The following is a 16,479-nucleotide window of genomic DNA, read 5'->3' as shown; positions in this document are numbered from 1 at the left end:
TGGCAGAAGTGACGTGAACATGTTACCAAAAAACAGTAACTTTTCCGCTTTTTGTTGGCGACTTTTGCTGTCAAAATACTATTGATGTGTCAAAATAATAAAAAATTATTAAAATACAATGTAATTGCTAATTACTTGGAAATTACAATACAATAGATTAAGTAACTATCGAGATGGAATCGAATACGCCATCCGAAAGTGGCAAGAAAATCGTTTTGGAGAATTTATCGAAAGAGGAATTGGTTAAACGGTGCGAACGGCTTTTGATTCTCGCCCAGAAGGCCAAACAGGCGAAGGACGCGCTCCAGGAGGAAAATAACGAGCTGAAAAATAGGCTAAAATCGGAATCTGGAGATGCCACAACTGCAATTATCGAAAATTTGACCCAACAGAAGTTGCAGTTTGTTACCACGATTGAAGACTTGAAGAGCCAAAATGCCGCTTTGGTGAATAAAGTGCAAAACTGCACGCAAGACGCACGTCTGTGTGAGGAGAAGGATAGGCTTGAAAGCGAGAATATTTCGTATAAAAGGCAAATCAAGCGTTTGACGGATGAAAATGAGCAGCTGATTACGCATCTGGAGTCTCTGGAAAAGCAACTCGAAGAGTGCAAAAACCTGGGACTTGAACAGCAAAATCAGCTGCTGATGTTGGAAGAGGCGAATCAAAAGTTACGGAGTGATGACACAAGTGATAAGTCTGCAGAGTTGCAGAAGATGCTTAGTATTAGTTTAGAGGAAGTTAAGAAGTTGCAAGCTGAGAATAACACAATGAGGGAGAAAATTGACGTGCTCAAGACGAATCTGGGGGAGAAGGATAAGAACATTTTAACGATAGGCCAAGAGTTGCAGGAAAAATTGAAATTGGTCGAGGATTTAGAAAAAATCAAAAATGAAACAAGAGAAAATGTGGAGTTGGTTGAGAAACTTAAAGGGAGACTGAAATTTTATCACTCAAAAGTTGTAAAACTGGCCGGTAATGTGAAGGTTTTGAAGGAAAATAAAAACGAGGTTTTGCGTTTGCTCAAAACGTACTCACATCAAGTGGAAGAATGGAAAGAACAGTTGGGTGTAGCTTCAAAAAAGTTGTGCCAAGAAATTAGTGATATCAAAGTACAGAACTCTGAATATCACAAGGAAATTGAAGGTTTGAAAGAAAGTAATGCAAAATATCTGAAACAACTTGAGGCACATAAAACCGACGACGAGAAAAGTAAAGAACTTGGCGAGTTTGAGAGAATTTCCAAAGAACATAAGAAATTGATTGAAGAAAATCAAAGATTGTTACAACTTCAACTTGACTACCAGCAAACTGTTGAAACGCTCACTGTTGAAAAGGAGAGTCTGCTTGAGAATTTGTCTCAATTGGAGGAAAGACATCAGGAAGAAATCAAAGTTTTTGACGACCAAAGCAAGAAAGACACAATTGAGATCAAGAACAGAATCGAAGAAAATGAAAAAATTTGCATTGAATACCGAAAAGTCATCTCCAAGCTGGAGGAGGATCTAGATTTAAACTTGAGGGAGCTAAATGATGCGAAGCAGAAGAATTACAGTCTTCAAGAAGCACTTGAACATTCAAAAGAAACGGAGAGGCAAATTGCTGATAAAACCAGTGAAGAAATACTTAAACTAGTTCAAGAAAATGCCCAGTTGGTGGAAATGAACCGAAAATTGCAAACCACCCGTGATAACTGCAAACAAGTGGAATGCCAAACTGAGGATTCAACAAACAGCGAACTGGAAGAAGTCGTGTCAGGTTTGAAGAGAGAAAATTCCGAACTTTTGGCCGAAATGAACGAAATGAATCAAGCACTGAAAGAAAGAGGAGAGACTATTTCCAAATTGCAATCTCACTGCGAAGAAGTTATGAAAAAATTGCAATTGTATGAGACACAAGCCAACAAAAACGTTGACAACATATCCCAAAAGGAGGAAATAATTAAAAAACTTGAAGACGAAATCGAGCGACTTAAAGCCACGAGTGACTTAAACTCAAACACCTCCGAAATCAGTGATTTGAAAAACGAAATTGAGAATTTGAAAGAACGGTTAAACTCGAATCTTGATTCAAGTTACGCCGATAGCGAGTGCATGTCCACGTCGACAATTTCAAGAACGGAGGAATCAAACAGAATGAAAGATCTGGAAGGGTCTTGGGAGGAAAGATACGGAAAACTACGAAACTTGGCCGTGAAACTGAAAGGGAAAGTTCGTGACTTGTCCAACGAATTGGTGAAGGAGCAAAACGAGAAGAACGATATTCAGCAAAAATGTGCCAGTAACGTGAAAACCATCGCAACTTTGCAAGCCCAGTGCGATAAATTACAAGACGAATTGGACGAAAACAAAAAACAAATAAAGGAATATTCCGCCCGATTGGATTCGACCCTTGCTGAAGTTTCCAAAGATAAGCAAAAACTGAGCGAAAACGAGGAGATAATCACCATACTCAAGAAAGAATTGGAAGAGTTAAACCAAGAGAAAGTCACGACTGAAGCCTGGAAGAAGCAAATAAGCGGCAAAGTTTCGACGTTTAGAAAGGAACTCGAAGCGAATAAGGTTTTGAAGAAGGAATACGAGGCCAAAATCGCCAAACTCACCTCGGACTTGGAGGCCAAAGAACAGGCGCTCAAGGCCGAGAGCGAGTACCACCAACAAACGAAAAATTCCCTTGAACATTCCAATATCGAACGCAAGAAAAACTCCGTCCTTAACCTGGAAATGCAAGACTACGAGAGGAGTGTCAAGGAGTTGTCCCAGAAATTGGAAAAGAAGCAAGAAGAAATCAACAAGTTGAAAAGCCAGCTCGAGTCGCAGAAAAGCACAACAAATGCGGTCCGCGAACAGAACAAGCTTTTAGAAGAACGAGCGGAAGAGATGAAGAGCGAAGTCGGAGCAACACAGGCTGAAATTATCGCTTGTAAGAAGCAAATTTCTGACTTGGAATCGGTCATGTCGAGTAAGGAGAACAAAATTCACGATTTGACCCAAATTTTGGAAACCGTGCGTTCGGAAAATGAGGAACTGTCGACTGAGTTATCCAAAGTCATTGCCGAGCATCAGAAAGTTAACACAAGCCTGAAAAGCGAGAAAGAAAATTTGAAAGGGCAAATTCTGGGGCTGCAGCAGACTTTGAGAGACGTCCAAGATGCGCTAAAACTGAAGGAAGACGAACTGAAAATCGTGCAAAATGATTACGAAAATTACAAGGTTCGGGCGCAGAGTGTCTTGAGACAGAACCAGAGTCGCGATGTTGGTCTCGAGGAAAAATTGTCGGAAGAAGTGTCAGCTCTGGGGGTTAAGTGTGAGGCTCTCACTGCGGAGCTAAACAAGTGCAAGTAAGTTAGAGTGGAAATTTAGTTTTTGTGACTGATGTCACGTTTGTAGAACTGTTGTTGACGATTTGAAGAAGGAAAATGAAGCATTGGTTCACGAAAAATCGGAAGTCTTGACCAAATATGAAGATGTGTTGAGCGAAGTTGAGGACCTTAAATCGCTCTACGACCAACTAACTAACAAGCATCAGCAGACCATGATAGAACACAGCGAGACTGTCAGGAGTTTAAAGGTAAAAATGGATTTGCATGACAGATAATTGGGTTATTTTGAGACAAATATATAAACGCATGCTATGAAAATTATATAATAACTTGATAACTAAAAGAGATTTAAAAAATCTTGAAAAATTATTACATTTTTAAAGTAGTTGATGTATTAATTATGCAACCAATATTACAACAATATCACCTAGCCAAGTTCTTCGGGATGATTTATGACGCCAGGTAGTCGTTGTGATCGATAAGACCCTGTAAATATTTATTTATGAGACTTTATAATAAGGGGGCTGAACACTTTCACATTATTTTGAATTTTTTCCGTTCATATTAAATAATAATAAAGATAATTTTCATTATCCTTGATAGTAAAGTAAAAATTAAAGAGCTTTTTATTAATTAAATTAATTAATTAATTATGAATTAATTTGCAAAATATCAAACAATTGGTTGACCTATTTCGTTATAGTACTCAACACCCGAACTGAAAACCGGGTGTGGAGTTTTGAGATTGAAGTTTTGTTAAAGTTTGATTTTTTCTTCGGGAGGAGAGCAAGTTCTTTTTCCAGTAATGTGCCTGTTTTTAGGTCCATGCCGAGACGTTGGCCCAGTGCTACCGCCAGCAGTTGTCAGAGCAGGAAGTCCGTCACAACCGGGAAATAATCGAACTGCAAAGCAAAATCGAGAAAGCCCCTTCTCCCGAGTTGCAACTGCCGCCTCTGCCGATGCATCGCGAGGAAGGAGAAGGGTCCGAAAGTACCGAAAATACGAGTAAAAATGCCATGCATCCCGTACCTTTAGAAAGATTGTTAGGTAGCGACAATGACCAGGAAATTGTCTTTTTGAAAAAACAGCTAAGTGAGGAGGAATCTAAAGTGGTCCACTTGACCGCATTGCTGGCTGATACGGAGCAGGATTTGGCGAAGCACGCCCAGATGAATAAACTGCTGAAAGAGGAGATAAGGAGACAACAGAGGAGCGTCGAGAGGGAGAAACATGCGGAAAATTTGGAGTATTTGAAAAATGTAGTTTTTAAGGTATTTATCTGATAGCGTTATCAATCAGGTGGTTGGGTAAACAAATCTGTTTCTAGTTTGTGACTCTGCACAGCGGGGACGAGAGAAGTCGCCTGGTGCCAGTATTGAACACGATTTTGAAACTGAGTCCTGAAGAGACCCAGAAACTTAATCTGGTGGCTCGGGGCGACCCGGGCATTCGGGGGTGGACCAACTACCTTCCTTTGTGGCCATCACCGTCGAAACCATAATTATTAATTGTTATGTAAATATTGCTAAATAAATTATTTCTTATTCGCGTTTTAATTGCGTTTTTGAATTGAATCTCCCGCGCCGATTGCAACCCCGGCGACGTCACATCCCTTGATTTTTTTCGCGATCTCATTGGTTCAGTAATTTTAGACACTTCCCCTATTTCCCCAAAATTTGCATTTCCTGTGAAAATTAATTGCGACTTTTGGCCCAAACTGCGTAAATCCCACTATTTTAGCACCGTTATTGGGCCAAAAATGCAAAACGGTTTAAAAATGCCCTATTTCGCGTTGATCGTAAATCAATATCCTATCCCCACCATCCAGATTCTCCTTCTATTTCCGTTTGCTCGCGGCTAGGAGAGGATTGTCGTTTTTCCCGTTCTCTTGCTGCAGTTTCAGAGGTAAGTGGAGCTTTCCCGATTTTTTACAAATTTTATCAGTTATCAGTCTTTAAAATATTCATCCGGTGTGTGTGACAATCGCATAAATTCCCTCAAATCACGGAAAACTGCACTAGGGAGGTATTTTCTTTGATTATTCGAAATTTTGGCAGATTTTCTCGCCGGCACTTTGCATCGCCTACTTTTCGACTTTTCGCCCAAAAGGCACTTTTTGCAATGTGTCAAATTCTGACAATCGATGATTTGTAAAAAAAAACAATATTTTTTGCAAAAAATAAACAAAATTCCTCGTGTCAGTTGAAAATTGTGCGAGCCGGTATGTATTTTCCATTGAATTATTTTGTTGCATCAGATTTGCAAATGAATGAGTCAGTTTAAATCCCAGAATTGCGGTTTTTCGACCTACCTCAATAACGATTTTGCTCCTCGAGTCAATAACCAAAACCGGATTGCCAGTGGGGGAGTTAATCGATCGGCCAAATTTATTTGGGATTTTTTGATAATATTGATTTAAATGGATTGCAACACAAAATGGCCGCCCTATTGTTCAAAGCTGCATTTCTTAGCCGGCCGGCGGCCCGGAGGCACTTAATTTTTTAACAATAAGTCAATTTCGGAATGGCAATAACACGGGTTCAACGACCTCACAGTTTCACTATTAGATTTTTACCTGTTTGATAAAAAACCAACTGCATTGTTTTGCAGCGGTTTATTTTCCTGTTTGGCTAATTGAGTCAAGGTCGTGGAACACCGTTAGTTCCAGTGCTTGTAAACACATGATTTTCGAGTCAGGGACTCGGCATTAGGCCCCAGATACGATTTCAAATCTATCTAGTATTTGGCTGGCCTTATTGATCACCTGAACAGAACCTGTGAAGGTTTTACCTAATCTAAGGTTCAAGGGCTGTATAGCCAGAACATTCATCCGTTTTAAAATTGTAAAAATACCTTTCTATATCACCCAATTTTAATATCTTTACTAATAATAAATAATTCAAATTCTAGGTACTAAAGAATCATAATTCCGCATGATTCACTCACTGCATACCTAAGTTTTTATTCACTTTGATATATCAAAATTAATCGCTTTTAATTCTGGTTTAAGTTCATAGCCAGTGGCGTATTTAGGTTCATTGCTTCTCAGGGATACTTAATTTTGCCGTCCCTGCATATATTTCTTTAAAAAATTGTCGTGCTTTGGAAATTTGTAGCACCATTCGTATTTTCAAAATTTTAAATGGTACCACCCTTCTTGTGCCAAATGAACTACTCGAAAAATGCAAAATTAACTTTAAATACCTGAAAAAATTGAAAAAAAACTGAAAAAATGCACTAGATTTTTAAATCTTCCCTTTATTTCTATTAAAAAATACCCTGTATTTATTTAAGAAAGTTTTTGTTTCTGAAAAACCATAGCCATTTTTACACTTTTTTTATGTTATCGCTGACTTTTTTCAAAGATGTGTACTGTTCAGGCTTTCTCTCATCACTCGAGGTTTAAGTCCACTCGTGGAATAAAGAGTCCGATGTTATTCACTCAGGCTCGTTAAATAAATAACTATATTAACAAACTAGCAATATTCGACAGTAAATTAAATTCAATAACGTGGCAAACAAAAGAGCAACAATTAGGGCGGTTCCTACCGAAAAAATTAAAAAAGTTGCTTGGAAAGAAATTTTGAATCATTTAAAAAACACTGCGTTATTTGAGTTGTAATGCAAAAGTTTTTAGAGCCAATTTTTGGTGGGGGTTCACACCACCCTCACAGAGTGTGTGGGCGCCGCTGACGTTTGCTCTTTTTCCAGGCAAAACTCGTAATCCGCCATGGGTAAGGAAAAGATCCATATTAACATCGTCGTGATTGGTCACGTCGATTCCGGCAAGTCCACCTCGACTGGTCATTTGATTTACAAATGCGGCGGTATCGACAAACGTACCATCGAGAAATTCGAGAAGGAGGCCCAAGAAATGGGCAAGGGCTCTTTCAAATACGCCTGGGTTTTGGACAAGCTCAAGGCCGAGCGTGAGCGTGGTATCACCATCGACATCGCGCTTTGGAAATTCGAAACCTCGAAATACTACGTTACTATCATTGACGCCCCCGGCCACAGGGATTTCATCAAGAACATGATCACGGGAACGTCGCAGGCCGATTGTGCCGTCTTAATCGTAGCCGCAGGCACTGGCGAATTCGAGGCAGGGATTTCGAAGAACGGCCAAACGCGCGAACACGCCCTTTTAGCGTTCACTTTGGGCGTGAAACAGCTCATTGTTGGAGTGAATAAGATGGATTCGACCGAACCACCCTATTCCGAGGCGCGATTCGAGGAAATCAAGAAGGAAGTCTCGTCGTACATCAAGAAGATCGGGTATAATCCCGCAGCTGTGGCTTTTGTCCCCATTTCGGGGTGGCATGGGGATAATATGCTCGAGCCCTCTGATAAGATGCCCTGGTTCAAGGGGTGGAGCGTCGAGAGGAAGGAAGGGAAGGCTGAAGGAAAGACGCTGATCGAGGCGCTGGATGCGATCTTGCCGCCGTCAAGGCCCACCGAGAAACCTCTACGTCTTCCCCTTCAGGTAAGAGGGGACTTATATGAGAAATCTTCGTTTTTTGTTATAATCTTTAAATTTGTTTTTTTTTTTTTTAGGATGTGTACAAGATTGGTGGTATTGGCACCGTGCCCGTGGGCCGAGTGGAGACGGGCGTGCTGAAGCCCGGCATGGTGGTGACGTTCGCCCCCGTGGGCCTGACCACTGAAGTGAAGTCGGTGGAGATGCACCACGAGGCTCTGCAGGAGGCGGTGCCCGGCGACAACGTCGGTTTCAACGTGAAGAACGTGTCCGTAAAGGAGCTGCGTCGCGGTTACGTGGCCGGAGACTCGAAGAACAATCCACCCAAAGGAGCTGCCGACTTCACCGCTCAAGTCATCGTCCTGAACCATCCTGGCCAGATCGCCAACGGATACACTCCGGTATTAGATTGCCACACTGCTCATATCGCTTGCAAGTTTGCCGAAATCAAGGAGAAGTGCGATCGCCGTACGGGCAAGACGACTGAGGAGAATCCGAAGTCGATCAAGTCTGGTGACGCCGCCATCGTCAACTTGGTGCCGTCTAAGCCACTCTGCGTCGAGTCGTTCCAAGAGTTTCCGCCCTTGGGACGTTTCGCTGTCCGCGATATGCGGCAAACTGTGGCCGTCGGCGTCATCAAGTCTGTCAACTTTAAAGATACTACTGGGAAAGTAACGAAGGCCGCCGAGAAGGCACAAAAGAAGAAATAACTAGGCTTAGTTCAGTCTTCTGCCTCAGGCCCCAAGAAAATCTTCATCAGCAACTATTATTTATTATTCTCTAGGTGGCTACAGCAGAATTATTTTCATCGCAAAGAGTTCAGAAGGAAAAACATTTCCTTTCATTCTCATTTTAGGTTTTTATTTAATTGAACAACTGTAATTTATAATTATTTATGCAGGAAAGGGCATTTCTGATAGAATTTAAGTTTTGTTTCTATTATTTATTGTTTTTTTTTTGTTATTATTGATGATGATAGACTTGCAATTGATATGTAAGCAGCTTCTGTAACAAATACCCAATAAAGAAGCTCAAGATAAGTTTTCGATTATTTAATCCGAGTTCAATAACCTTCCACCTTTATGATAATATTGATAATTGATGCCGATAAGTGGTATCTTTGGATCTAATCCAAGGTAAAAGTATATTACGTTTACGTTTTTACAACCTTTACGTTACGATTTCTGTACGTCAAAAGTAACAGTAACGAAAGATTTTACGTAAGCAAACAACGTAAGAAATTAAAAGAATTTGGAACCCATCAAGTTATTCCATTATGAACAGTCTTAAGGCAATTTCTAACTTATTTAGTCACAGCATAACGTCTTTTCAGAATCAAAACGTGAGTTTGCTCCATTTTTCAAACTGTAAAAATATAACCTCAAAATCTAGCTTCAACAAATTCGCACGAAATGGGTGAACAGATGGATGATTCGGGACGTAAAACGCCGGAAAATGGCCACAGAGATGGCCCCTGCTCGTCTACGGGTCAATTCTTTACGAAGAAATGACATTTTACCACAGGAACTTCGAGAGATCGCTGATGCCGAAATAGCCGCTTTTCCGCTAAATTCGACACCTTTGAGGATCAACAAACGTTGCGTGGTTACTTCGAGACCCCGCGGAGTCGTGAATAGGTGGAGAGTTAGTAGAATTGTTTTCCGACACTTGGCTGATTACAATAAGCTCTCAGGTGTGCAAAGAGCGATGTGGTAGTTGTTTCGGGTTTTTAGTGTCGCAAATATAATACTTTAGATAATTTAAAAAAGAGTTTTATTACTTAAAATACAAATTGTACATTTCCATAACGAAACTCCAGTTTAATCAAAGAGTCCCAGACCCATGTCATCGTCGGATTCTTCAGGCTCTTCCTCTTTTTTCTTCTCCTCCTTGGCTGGGGCAGCAGCAGCCGCAGCCGGTGCGGCGGCGGACGCGGCAGCAGCTGGGGCAGCCCCAACACCGGAGCCAATCTTGGTGATCAGTTCCTTGATGTTGACACCCTCGAGCGACTTGGCGAAGAGGCCAGGCCAGTAGGGCTCGACATCGACGTTAGCGGCTTTCAAGATTGTTTGAATCTTCTCGCCCTACAACAAAAATAACCTCCAACTACGAAACCAAAAAATATACAAAAACAAAACTACAACTTGAATGAATTAAGATAAAAGATTAAAAGAAAACGGTGGATGAATTGAAAAAAGGGCGATAAATTTGAATTATGAAGTGTTTCTTCAAACATGGTTAAACATAACCTAGACAAGTATTTTTACTTACGGTAACGGCAATATCGTCGTCAGCCAAGATGAGGGCGGAATAGACGCAAGCGAGTTCGGCTGTTGAAGTCATTTTTGATGTATTTTGTAATTAGTTAATTGTGCAAGTCGCCAAATGGCCTTAGCTCAGAGAGAACAAGCACACGCGAAGTTTTCTCAAAAGAAAGAGGAAGTTGACATGTGGGTTCACCCTAAATCAGCGCAGCCAACATTTGAAAATATCACCACAAATACCTTAAAGCACAAAAGCTACGAAAACGATTTTAGGATTGTTTTTAACGGAGCTTTATTTATGTCTAATCCATCGTTATCGTTGTTTTCCATCTCCACATTCAATTTTAATTAAAATCATTCGCGTTTTCCAACGTTAATCATTTGTAAAAGTAGGGAACTTTGTTCCTCGCGTTGCCACCCTGTGAGTGTTTATCGACAAAAAAATTGACAGAATTTTATAATTTTGCGCAATTTTTGTGTTTACTTGAGCTATAGATAGTAATTTGTGCTTGAGCCCCTTCCCAGTGTGTAATTTTGGGACTAACCCCTTTGAAAACACTGCAGCTAGTAATAACTGAACTTTGGAACGCTGGCGTTTGATTTTTCCACAACCACAGAAAATGGGCCGTAAATGTGGCGTATTGGACTGCTTGTCTGACTCAAACCGGCGTGAGGACACCGGAGTAACGTTCCACAAGGTCCCAAGCCATGCTGACACGCGCCAGAAGTGGATAACTTTATGCCGCATCCCGGAAGACAAAAAAACTACGAAAGTGATTTATATTTGTTCCCGTCACTTTCTACGCATGGATTTTTGTAACTTCAAGGGAAAGAAGTACATCTTGCGTCAGGGCGTGCTCCCGAGTGTGTTCCCTTGGGATAAGTCCAAACTGGAAGCTATTAAAAGCACAAAGAATGAACCTGAGAAAACACAAGAGGAAGCAGATGAGAAGCAAGCCGATGATAACAAAACTGAGACTGAGGATGCTCCTATCAAAGAAGAATCTGAAGAAGTAAAAGAAGACAAAAGTGAAGATGCCCAATCAACGGAGCCGACAAAAACTAAAGAGAAAGAAGAAGCCAAAGAAAAAATTAGAGTGAATGCTAACGGGCCTATAAATTTTGCGATAAATTCTCGAATCGAGGCATTGGACAACAACAATATATGGTACCCTGCCAGAATAGTGGAGGAGGATTATGAGGGAAACGAGGTGTTGATTCACTTTGAGAAGTTCTCTAGTAAATACGATGAGTGGATTTGCATGGACAGCCCCAGATTAAGGCCCCTGCAGCCACACTCTAAGAAAACCATCCAGCAGTTCACTGTTGGGGAACGCTGTCTGGCGGCCTGGACTGGCAATAGAAAATTTCCCGCTACTATAACAAAAGTTTTGCCAAATGGTACCAACTTCAAAAATTTTGAACATTTTATTATTGTATTTAATTTCTTGCAGATACGTATGAGGTTTTATTTGACGATGGCTTTGTTAAGAACTTGAAAGCCCATCTCATTTGCAAAACAGAAGGTCGCCCAATGCAGTCTTCGCCACTGTTTGACCCCATCCAAAGTTCCAAACAAGAACGTCGGGAGAAGAAGCGAAAAATTAACATTGCTGCACTGTTTGGGAAACGTCCTCGATTCGACGACGAAAAACCAAAAACTCCAAGCCATTCTCACATTTCACAACCACAAAACAGCACAGATTCACCTGACGAAATAGTCTATGAACCTTGGGTGCCACAGTAAGTTTTGTATTTTTGTCGTCATATTTGTCGTCAATAAATTTTTATTGCTTTGGTTGTGTTTATCATTGTGTGAAATTGTTGGAAGCTGAGGAAAATGTGACTTAACAGGTGGGAAGATGGAAAACCAGTGGGTATAGATTCACAAATTGAAACTACCGATGGGACCAGAAAATCAATCGTTGTTCCGGATCCACGTTTGCCGGAAGGTTGGACTAAACATTTGGCGCAAAGAATGCATGGGGCTTCGGCAGGCAAATGGGACACCATTATTGTCAGGTTTGTGTAGAGTAATCACTAATTTATCTGTGTAATTTTTTATTCAAAAGTTGTAATTTACACGCAACAAATCAAATGAATGCACCCAAAATTATATTATCAGCTTTCGGTCAGGGATTACACGAATTTTTATTAAAAAATTTGGTCAAAAGTATGTTATGTCTGCCTTTATTGGCCATTTAAGCACATATTAGAGCTCATATATCAGTTTTCTCAGTAGATTTTGCCAGAAAAGACCGAGAAATCAACAATTTAAATTCAAAATTGTTTAATTTTTCTTTCTTTGTGCACGTTTTTCAGTTAGGAACGCTAATATTTCGCAACTTTTGTTAAAAACAGACCGAAAAGTCACCAAATTAGATCGAACATATTTCAATTGGCGCGATATTAGCATGTTTTTGATGCAGAATAAGCCAAAAAAAATGTCGATGAATTTAATTAATCTTAAATTTTGTTCACTAATTTGGAATGGTATTCTAAATAAAATTAAATAAGAATCAGTGTTATTCCCTTCTTTCTCATTATTTCAGCCCCGAGAATCGCCGATTTCGGTCAAAATCCGAGATAAAATCGTACTTGGAAGACACCAAACTGATGAAATACAACTGGTCTATGTTCGACTTTACGATTCATCGTCCGCGAATTCGTCGAAAAGAACCCGAATTACCGCCGAATTACGAGCATGAAGTTCTCCCTGAACAACCACCGCCTGAGAACGATGAGAGCTCCGAGTTGGCCCCCGAGGAAGAAGGTGAGTTGATTGTAATGCCGCGATTTTGAATATTGACGTGATTTTTTTCACAAAGAAAATAAAAGTCTCCTTAAAATACCAATTGTCGACGACGGTTACCAATGCCCAATTGACGGTTGTGGAAAAACATTCCGGAAAGAGAATTTAGCGCAAATGCACGTAAAACATTACCACCCCGAGTACATGAAATTCCTAGACTCGACTCCGAACGTTGCCGACTTAGCTTACGCTCGCACCGTGGGGGAATCACTCGATAAGTCCCCCGGAAGCAAGCCTCCGGTTGTTAAGCCGGTCCAAAAGTCCGCACCTCCACGATCTGCCACCAAACCCCTCGACTCAGACAAACCACACTCGCCACAAACACACAAAACGAAAGACTCCGAGATTATCAAACTGTTAAACACGAAAACGGCTGATAGGAAAGAGAGCGAACCGATTAATTCCGGTCTGCCGTCGAGTACGTACCCGGATTTTAAGCTAAAAGACCTCCTGAATAAGTCGGAAGGTATTCCAAGCCGTGATGAGCTGAGTCTTCGGGCTCTGAGCGCAACTAGACCCTCAACGGGAATTAAAACTTTGCTACCTGTCAGACCGGAAAATAAGACAAGTCAGCCGTCGCCGGAGTCAGAAAACGTCACAAACAAATTAAAGTCAAGCTTGAAGCGTAAGCGGGGATTGGTCGACTCGGTCGACAGTCCTAAAGGTAATGAACCACCAGAAAACATCTACATTCCACAGGACACGCCGCCACTTCCTCCCGAACCTAATAACATTATCATTGAAGGTGGTAAGGTGATCAAAATTGTGAGAATGAAACAGGAAGAGATCATCAACTGCACCTGTGGCTACACCGAGGAGGACGGCCTTATGATTCAGTGCGACTTGTGTTTGTGTTGGCAGCACGCGTTTTGCAACAACATCGAGCGCGAAAGCCAAGTACCGGAGAAGTACGTGTGTTACATTTGCCAAAATCCCGTGCGGCAAAGACTCTCGAAGAAGTACTTCCATGACCAGGACTGGCTCAAGCATGGCGTGCTTGCCACAACGAGTTTCCACACCAAAGACGAGGAAATGCTCAGTCGGAGATTCGACAAGTTGAAGAAGTCGCACGATATTTCCGGGGGGCTGCTCGAAGTGCGGGAATTCGTCAATGCGTTAAAGGTTAAATTAAAAATCGCCGAGTAAGTGGTTTTGCTCAATTTTTCAGCCAATTGCTCAATTATTGGTGCTTGTAGGGCGAAAAACCACCCGAAATTGTACCTCTGGTCCAAGCCTTGGGAGAAATTACCCTTGCCTGAGAAGTGCGAAGATGAAAAACCGAAGGAAATTAAGAGCGAGGATGAGATTAAGACGGAAAGTCCGACCAAGACAGAGCCCGGTTCCGAGTCGATGTTGATGATGATGTTGAAGATTCCCAAAGAGGAGAGTGGTGCTGATGATAGTCTTGATAAGTTACCGCCTCCGATTATACCGCAGCCCGAAGCTGCGATTGATTCGAGTGTCTGTCGGGTGAATTTACTCGAACATATTGCACATGCACAGTCACTGGTCGAAGAGAGATTGGATGATTTTGAAAAACAGATCGAACAGCTTGAAGATACCTCAATGTATGAGAGCGATGAAGATTACCCAAGGACGCGGCAAACGCTGAATATGCTGCTTCGAGATTTGAACACATTACAAGAGTTGAGTCAGTTGACGACGTTATGATGTTATTTTAGAGTTTTGTTGTTGTGTTTGAAATGTGTCTGTTGAAGACTAATAAATATTTTTAACAGTTTGGGTTTTTTTTAAACGCATTCACCTTTTTTTTGTGCCTCTTGTTATACAAATAAAGGAATGATGAGAAAAAAAACGCTTGTTGTATTGGTTGAAACTTTTATTATTTATTTAAGTAATAAAACGAATAAATATTTGATTTTTCTTTGGTTTACAATTCGCCCAAAATTTTCCTGCTCCGCCCCAGCCTGCGTAGTTCATTACTGGCCGTATTTTCGGGTAATTCGCAGATGAAATTGTAGCGAACGGAGCAATCGGTCCCTTTGTAGGCGTACGAACGCAAGGCTGGATCGTATGCCAGGCGCAAACAGCGCCCATCTCCCAAAATTCCAGCCGAGGGGTTTTTCTTGTTGCCCCCCGGCGTGGAAATAGGCCGCGCACTGTTGCTCCAGATCCACAAAAGGCCAGGGTTCAGCCCCCCGGTCCAGAAATCCCTGCCTCTGAGCTGCTGGTTGCTCTGGATGTGGGCGATCACGTCCTGGTTTTCCTCGATTGTCTCCATTTCGGCTAAAACCGCACCGAGGCGCTTGCATTGTTTACTTGCGGCTTTCCAGTCGTACTCACGACCTGCGCCGCTTTGGAAAACGTAGCAGTTGGGGCCCACTCGGGTGAAATTATCAGGACAGGGCTCTGCAAACACTTGTTTGGTTTTTGTTATTTGAAAAAAAAATGTTTTACCATGATCAACGCGGTTTCCGGCCATGACAAAATAAAGCATTTCCTCGACCCGTCGCAGCCGTTTTTCCATGAAATCGGCTCGATAGACCAGTTTTTCAATCGCCCCGAGTAAATACAAGTCGGTTTCTGATACTTGTTGACCTGGCGGTTTCTGGTTTCCGCTTCCGTTGACGATTTTTCCGGGAGTGACTTTGCTTTTCCGGTCGTCTCCGGATTCGTCTGGAGTTTCATCCATCACGTAGGCGTCTTGAGTCGGCGGTAGTTGCATTACTCGCTTTCCTCTAGTCTTTCTAATTAATTAAAAAAAAATATTGAGTGGTGCTTACCTGCGATTTGGATTAAGGGCCCATTCTTCGAGCAGCGACCCCCAAACCCCTTGCTCGGTCCAAATTGCTGGATTATTCTCTATTTTGCCGACACTTGTTTCATTCATTGAATAAATGGCACCGCTTTTGTTAAATAATAGCAAAATAGGGACCAGGATTAAGAACTTCATGATACACAAAATAATATCTTCTTCTTGATACCACAAACACGAATGAAGCGAAAAGCCCGGTGAATCATGGTATGTAAATGGAACTCTCTCTTTTACTTTTTTAAGGTGTATTTTTGTTTGTATCACCAATATTCAATCGTAATTTGAGGAATATTATTACTGTTACACAATTATGAGGGTAATTATGGTTGTTTTTGTAGCTGATGGTTGGTTCTTTTAAAAAATTGTGTAATGCATCAATTTTAAACTTTTATAAGTAAGTATATTGACCGCTTGACCTACATTTTCTGGGGAATATCCGCTTAGTTGAGTGGAACTTCATCGTTCTAGAGAAATTTTTGCAAGAATTTCGTATTTTATAATCAGGAATTGTTTGGGTCAGAATTGAAGAAACAAGAAAGTCATGAATTTGTTTTGAGAAGATTATTTAACGAATTTGCCGACTTGTAAAATGATTCAGAAATAATGGTCCAAATAACAGCTTATAATTCTCAAATGTACCTAATAGATCGATTTCCTTATTACAGTATGACAATAAATATTTAAATAATTCTTCCATTGGTAACTGCTTAAACCAGATAAACATATGATGTATTATTTCCAAAATTTTCATTTTTAAAAATAATTTTGTGATGTTCTCATACCAAAATGAAGCTTGTTTTTTCTTTGACATTGTGTTTTATGTGAATT

General features: G+C 41.0%; 6 protein-coding genes across 8 annotated transcripts; 4 read left to right on the top strand and 2 right to left on the bottom strand.

The window, feature by feature from the left end:
• The first annotated feature begins 47 nt into the window (after positions 1–47).
• On the top strand, positions 48–4,878 carry LOC135266277 (GRIP and coiled-coil domain-containing protein 2-like). The gene is made up of 4 exons (XM_064356649.1): positions 48–3,340; positions 3,390–3,570; positions 4,144–4,593; positions 4,650–4,878. The coding sequence occupies exons 1-4, from the start codon at positions 174–176 to the stop codon at positions 4,821–4,823; spliced, it is 3,972 nt and encodes a 1,323-aa protein (XP_064212719.1). The 5' UTR covers positions 48–173; the 3' UTR covers positions 4,824–4,878.
• Positions 4,879–5,073: 195 nt separating this feature from the next.
• Positions 5,074–8,839, top strand: LOC658093 (elongation factor 1-alpha). 2 transcript variants are annotated; one of them, XM_008202241.3, is made up of 3 exons: positions 5,074–5,227; positions 7,034–7,805; positions 7,877–8,839. In XM_008202241.3, the coding sequence occupies exons 2-3, from the start codon at positions 7,053–7,055 to the stop codon at positions 8,507–8,509; spliced, it is 1,386 nt and encodes a 461-aa protein (XP_008200463.1). In that variant the 5' UTR covers positions 5,074–5,227; positions 7,034–7,052; the 3' UTR covers positions 8,510–8,839. The 2 variants fall into 2 exon arrangements, with proteins under 2 accessions (XP_008200463.1, XP_966355.1); XM_961262.4 differs by lacking the exon at positions 5,074–5,227 and adding an exon at positions 5,411–5,543.
• A 141-nt stretch (positions 8,840–8,980) lies between these two features.
• Positions 8,981–9,840, top strand: mRpS14 (mitochondrial ribosomal protein S14). Its single transcript, XM_008202243.3, has 2 exons — positions 8,981–9,141; positions 9,192–9,840. Exons 1-2 carry the CDS (start codon positions 9,076–9,078, stop codon positions 9,513–9,515), a joined length of 390 nt encoding a protein of 129 aa, XP_008200465.1. The 5' UTR covers positions 8,981–9,075; the 3' UTR covers positions 9,516–9,840.
• RpLP1 (Ribosomal protein LP1) lies at positions 9,556–10,260 on the bottom strand. Its single transcript, XM_967363.5, has 2 exons — positions 10,071–10,260; positions 9,556–9,883 (listed from the first exon to the last, which is right to left on the bottom strand). The coding sequence occupies exons 1-2, from the start codon at positions 10,140–10,142 to the stop codon at positions 9,620–9,622; spliced, it is 336 nt and encodes a 111-aa protein (XP_972456.1). The 5' UTR covers positions 10,143–10,260; the 3' UTR covers positions 9,556–9,619.
• A 210-nt stretch (positions 10,261–10,470) lies between these two features.
• On the top strand, positions 10,471–14,616 carry MBD-R2. 2 transcript variants are annotated; one of them, XM_008202244.3, is made up of 7 exons: positions 10,471–11,464; positions 11,518–11,806; positions 11,918–12,085; positions 12,616–12,836; positions 12,892–13,539; positions 13,621–14,017; positions 14,072–14,616. In XM_008202244.3, exons 1-7 carry the CDS (start codon positions 10,684–10,686, stop codon positions 14,544–14,546), a joined length of 2,979 nt encoding a protein of 992 aa, XP_008200466.2. In that variant the 5' UTR covers positions 10,471–10,683; the 3' UTR covers positions 14,547–14,616. The 2 variants fall into 2 exon arrangements, with proteins under 2 accessions (XP_008200466.2, XP_972506.2); XM_967413.4 differs by having other exon boundaries at positions 12,892–14,017.
• Positions 14,617–14,694: 78 nt separating this feature from the next.
• On the bottom strand, positions 14,695–16,176 carry LOC661296 (uncharacterized protein). The gene is made up of 3 exons (XM_967466.4): positions 15,620–16,176; positions 15,294–15,574; positions 14,695–15,245 (listed from the first exon to the last, which is right to left on the bottom strand). Exons 1-3 carry the CDS (start codon positions 15,787–15,789, stop codon positions 14,767–14,769), a joined length of 930 nt encoding a protein of 309 aa, XP_972559.2. The 5' UTR covers positions 15,790–16,176; the 3' UTR covers positions 14,695–14,766.
• Positions 16,177–16,479: the final 303 nt, after the last annotated feature.

The sequence above is a fragment of the Tribolium castaneum genome, chromosome 5 (genome assembly GCF_031307605.1).
Source record: "Tribolium castaneum strain GA2 chromosome 5, icTriCast1.1, whole genome shotgun sequence".
NCBI classification, from domain to species: Eukaryota; Metazoa; Arthropoda; class Insecta; order Coleoptera; family Tenebrionidae; genus Tribolium; species Tribolium castaneum.
Note: the sequence above shows the minus strand (reverse complement) of the source record. Positions and strands in the feature narration are given on the sequence as shown.

Bases quoted from the DNA above. Each gene is read 5' to 3' on its own strand.
- LOC135266277 (XM_064356649.1), top strand. From the start codon at position 174: ATGGAATCGAATACGCCATCCGAAAGTGGCAAGAAAATCGTTTTGGAG. The intron at 3,571-4,143 runs GTAAAAATGGAT...GCCTGTTTTTAG, and splicing joins AGACTGTCAGGAGTTTAAAG to GTCCATGCCGAGACGTTGGC. The intron at 4,594-4,649 runs GTATTTATCTGA...ATCTGTTTCTAG, and splicing joins TGAAAAATGTAGTTTTTAAG to TTTGTGACTCTGCACAGCGG.
- LOC658093 (XM_008202241.3), top strand. From the start codon at position 7,053: ATGGGTAAGGAAAAGATCCATATTAACATCGTCGTGATTGGTCACGTC. The intron at 7,806-7,876 runs GTAAGAGGGGAC...TTTTTTTTTTAG, and splicing joins CTCTACGTCTTCCCCTTCAG to GATGTGTACAAGATTGGTGG.
- mRpS14 (XM_008202243.3), top strand. From the start codon at position 9,076: ATGAACAGTCTTAAGGCAATTTCTAACTTATTTAGTCACAGCATAACG. The intron at 9,142-9,191 runs GTGAGTTTGCTC...CTCAAAATCTAG, and splicing joins CGTCTTTTCAGAATCAAAAC to CTTCAACAAATTCGCACGAA.
- RpLP1 (XM_967363.5), bottom strand. From the start codon at position 10,142: ATGACTTCAACAGCCGAACTCGCTTGCGTCTATTCCGCCCTCATCTTG. The intron at 9,884-10,070 runs GTAAGTAAAAAT...TTTTTGTTGTAG, and splicing joins ACGACGATATTGCCGTTACC to GGCGAGAAGATTCAAACAAT.
- MBD-R2 (XM_967413.4), top strand. From the start codon at position 10,684: ATGGGCCGTAAATGTGGCGTATTGGACTGCTTGTCTGACTCAAACCGG. The intron at 11,465-11,517 runs GTACCAACTTCA...AATTTCTTGCAG, and splicing joins AACAAAAGTTTTGCCAAATG to ATACGTATGAGGTTTTATTT. The intron at 11,807-11,917 runs GTAAGTTTTGTA...GTGACTTAACAG, and splicing joins TATGAACCTTGGGTGCCACA to GTGGGAAGATGGAAAACCAG.
- LOC661296 (XM_967466.4), bottom strand. From the start codon at position 15,789: ATGAAGTTCTTAATCCTGGTCCCTATTTTGCTATTATTTAACAAAAGC. The intron at 15,575-15,619 runs GTAAGCACCACT...TAGAAAGACTAG, and splicing joins GCCCTTAATCCAAATCGCAG to AGGAAAGCGAGTAATGCAAC. The intron at 15,246-15,293 runs GTAAAACATTTT...AAGTGTTTGCAG, and splicing joins CGGAAACCGCGTTGATCATG to AGCCCTGTCCTGATAATTTC.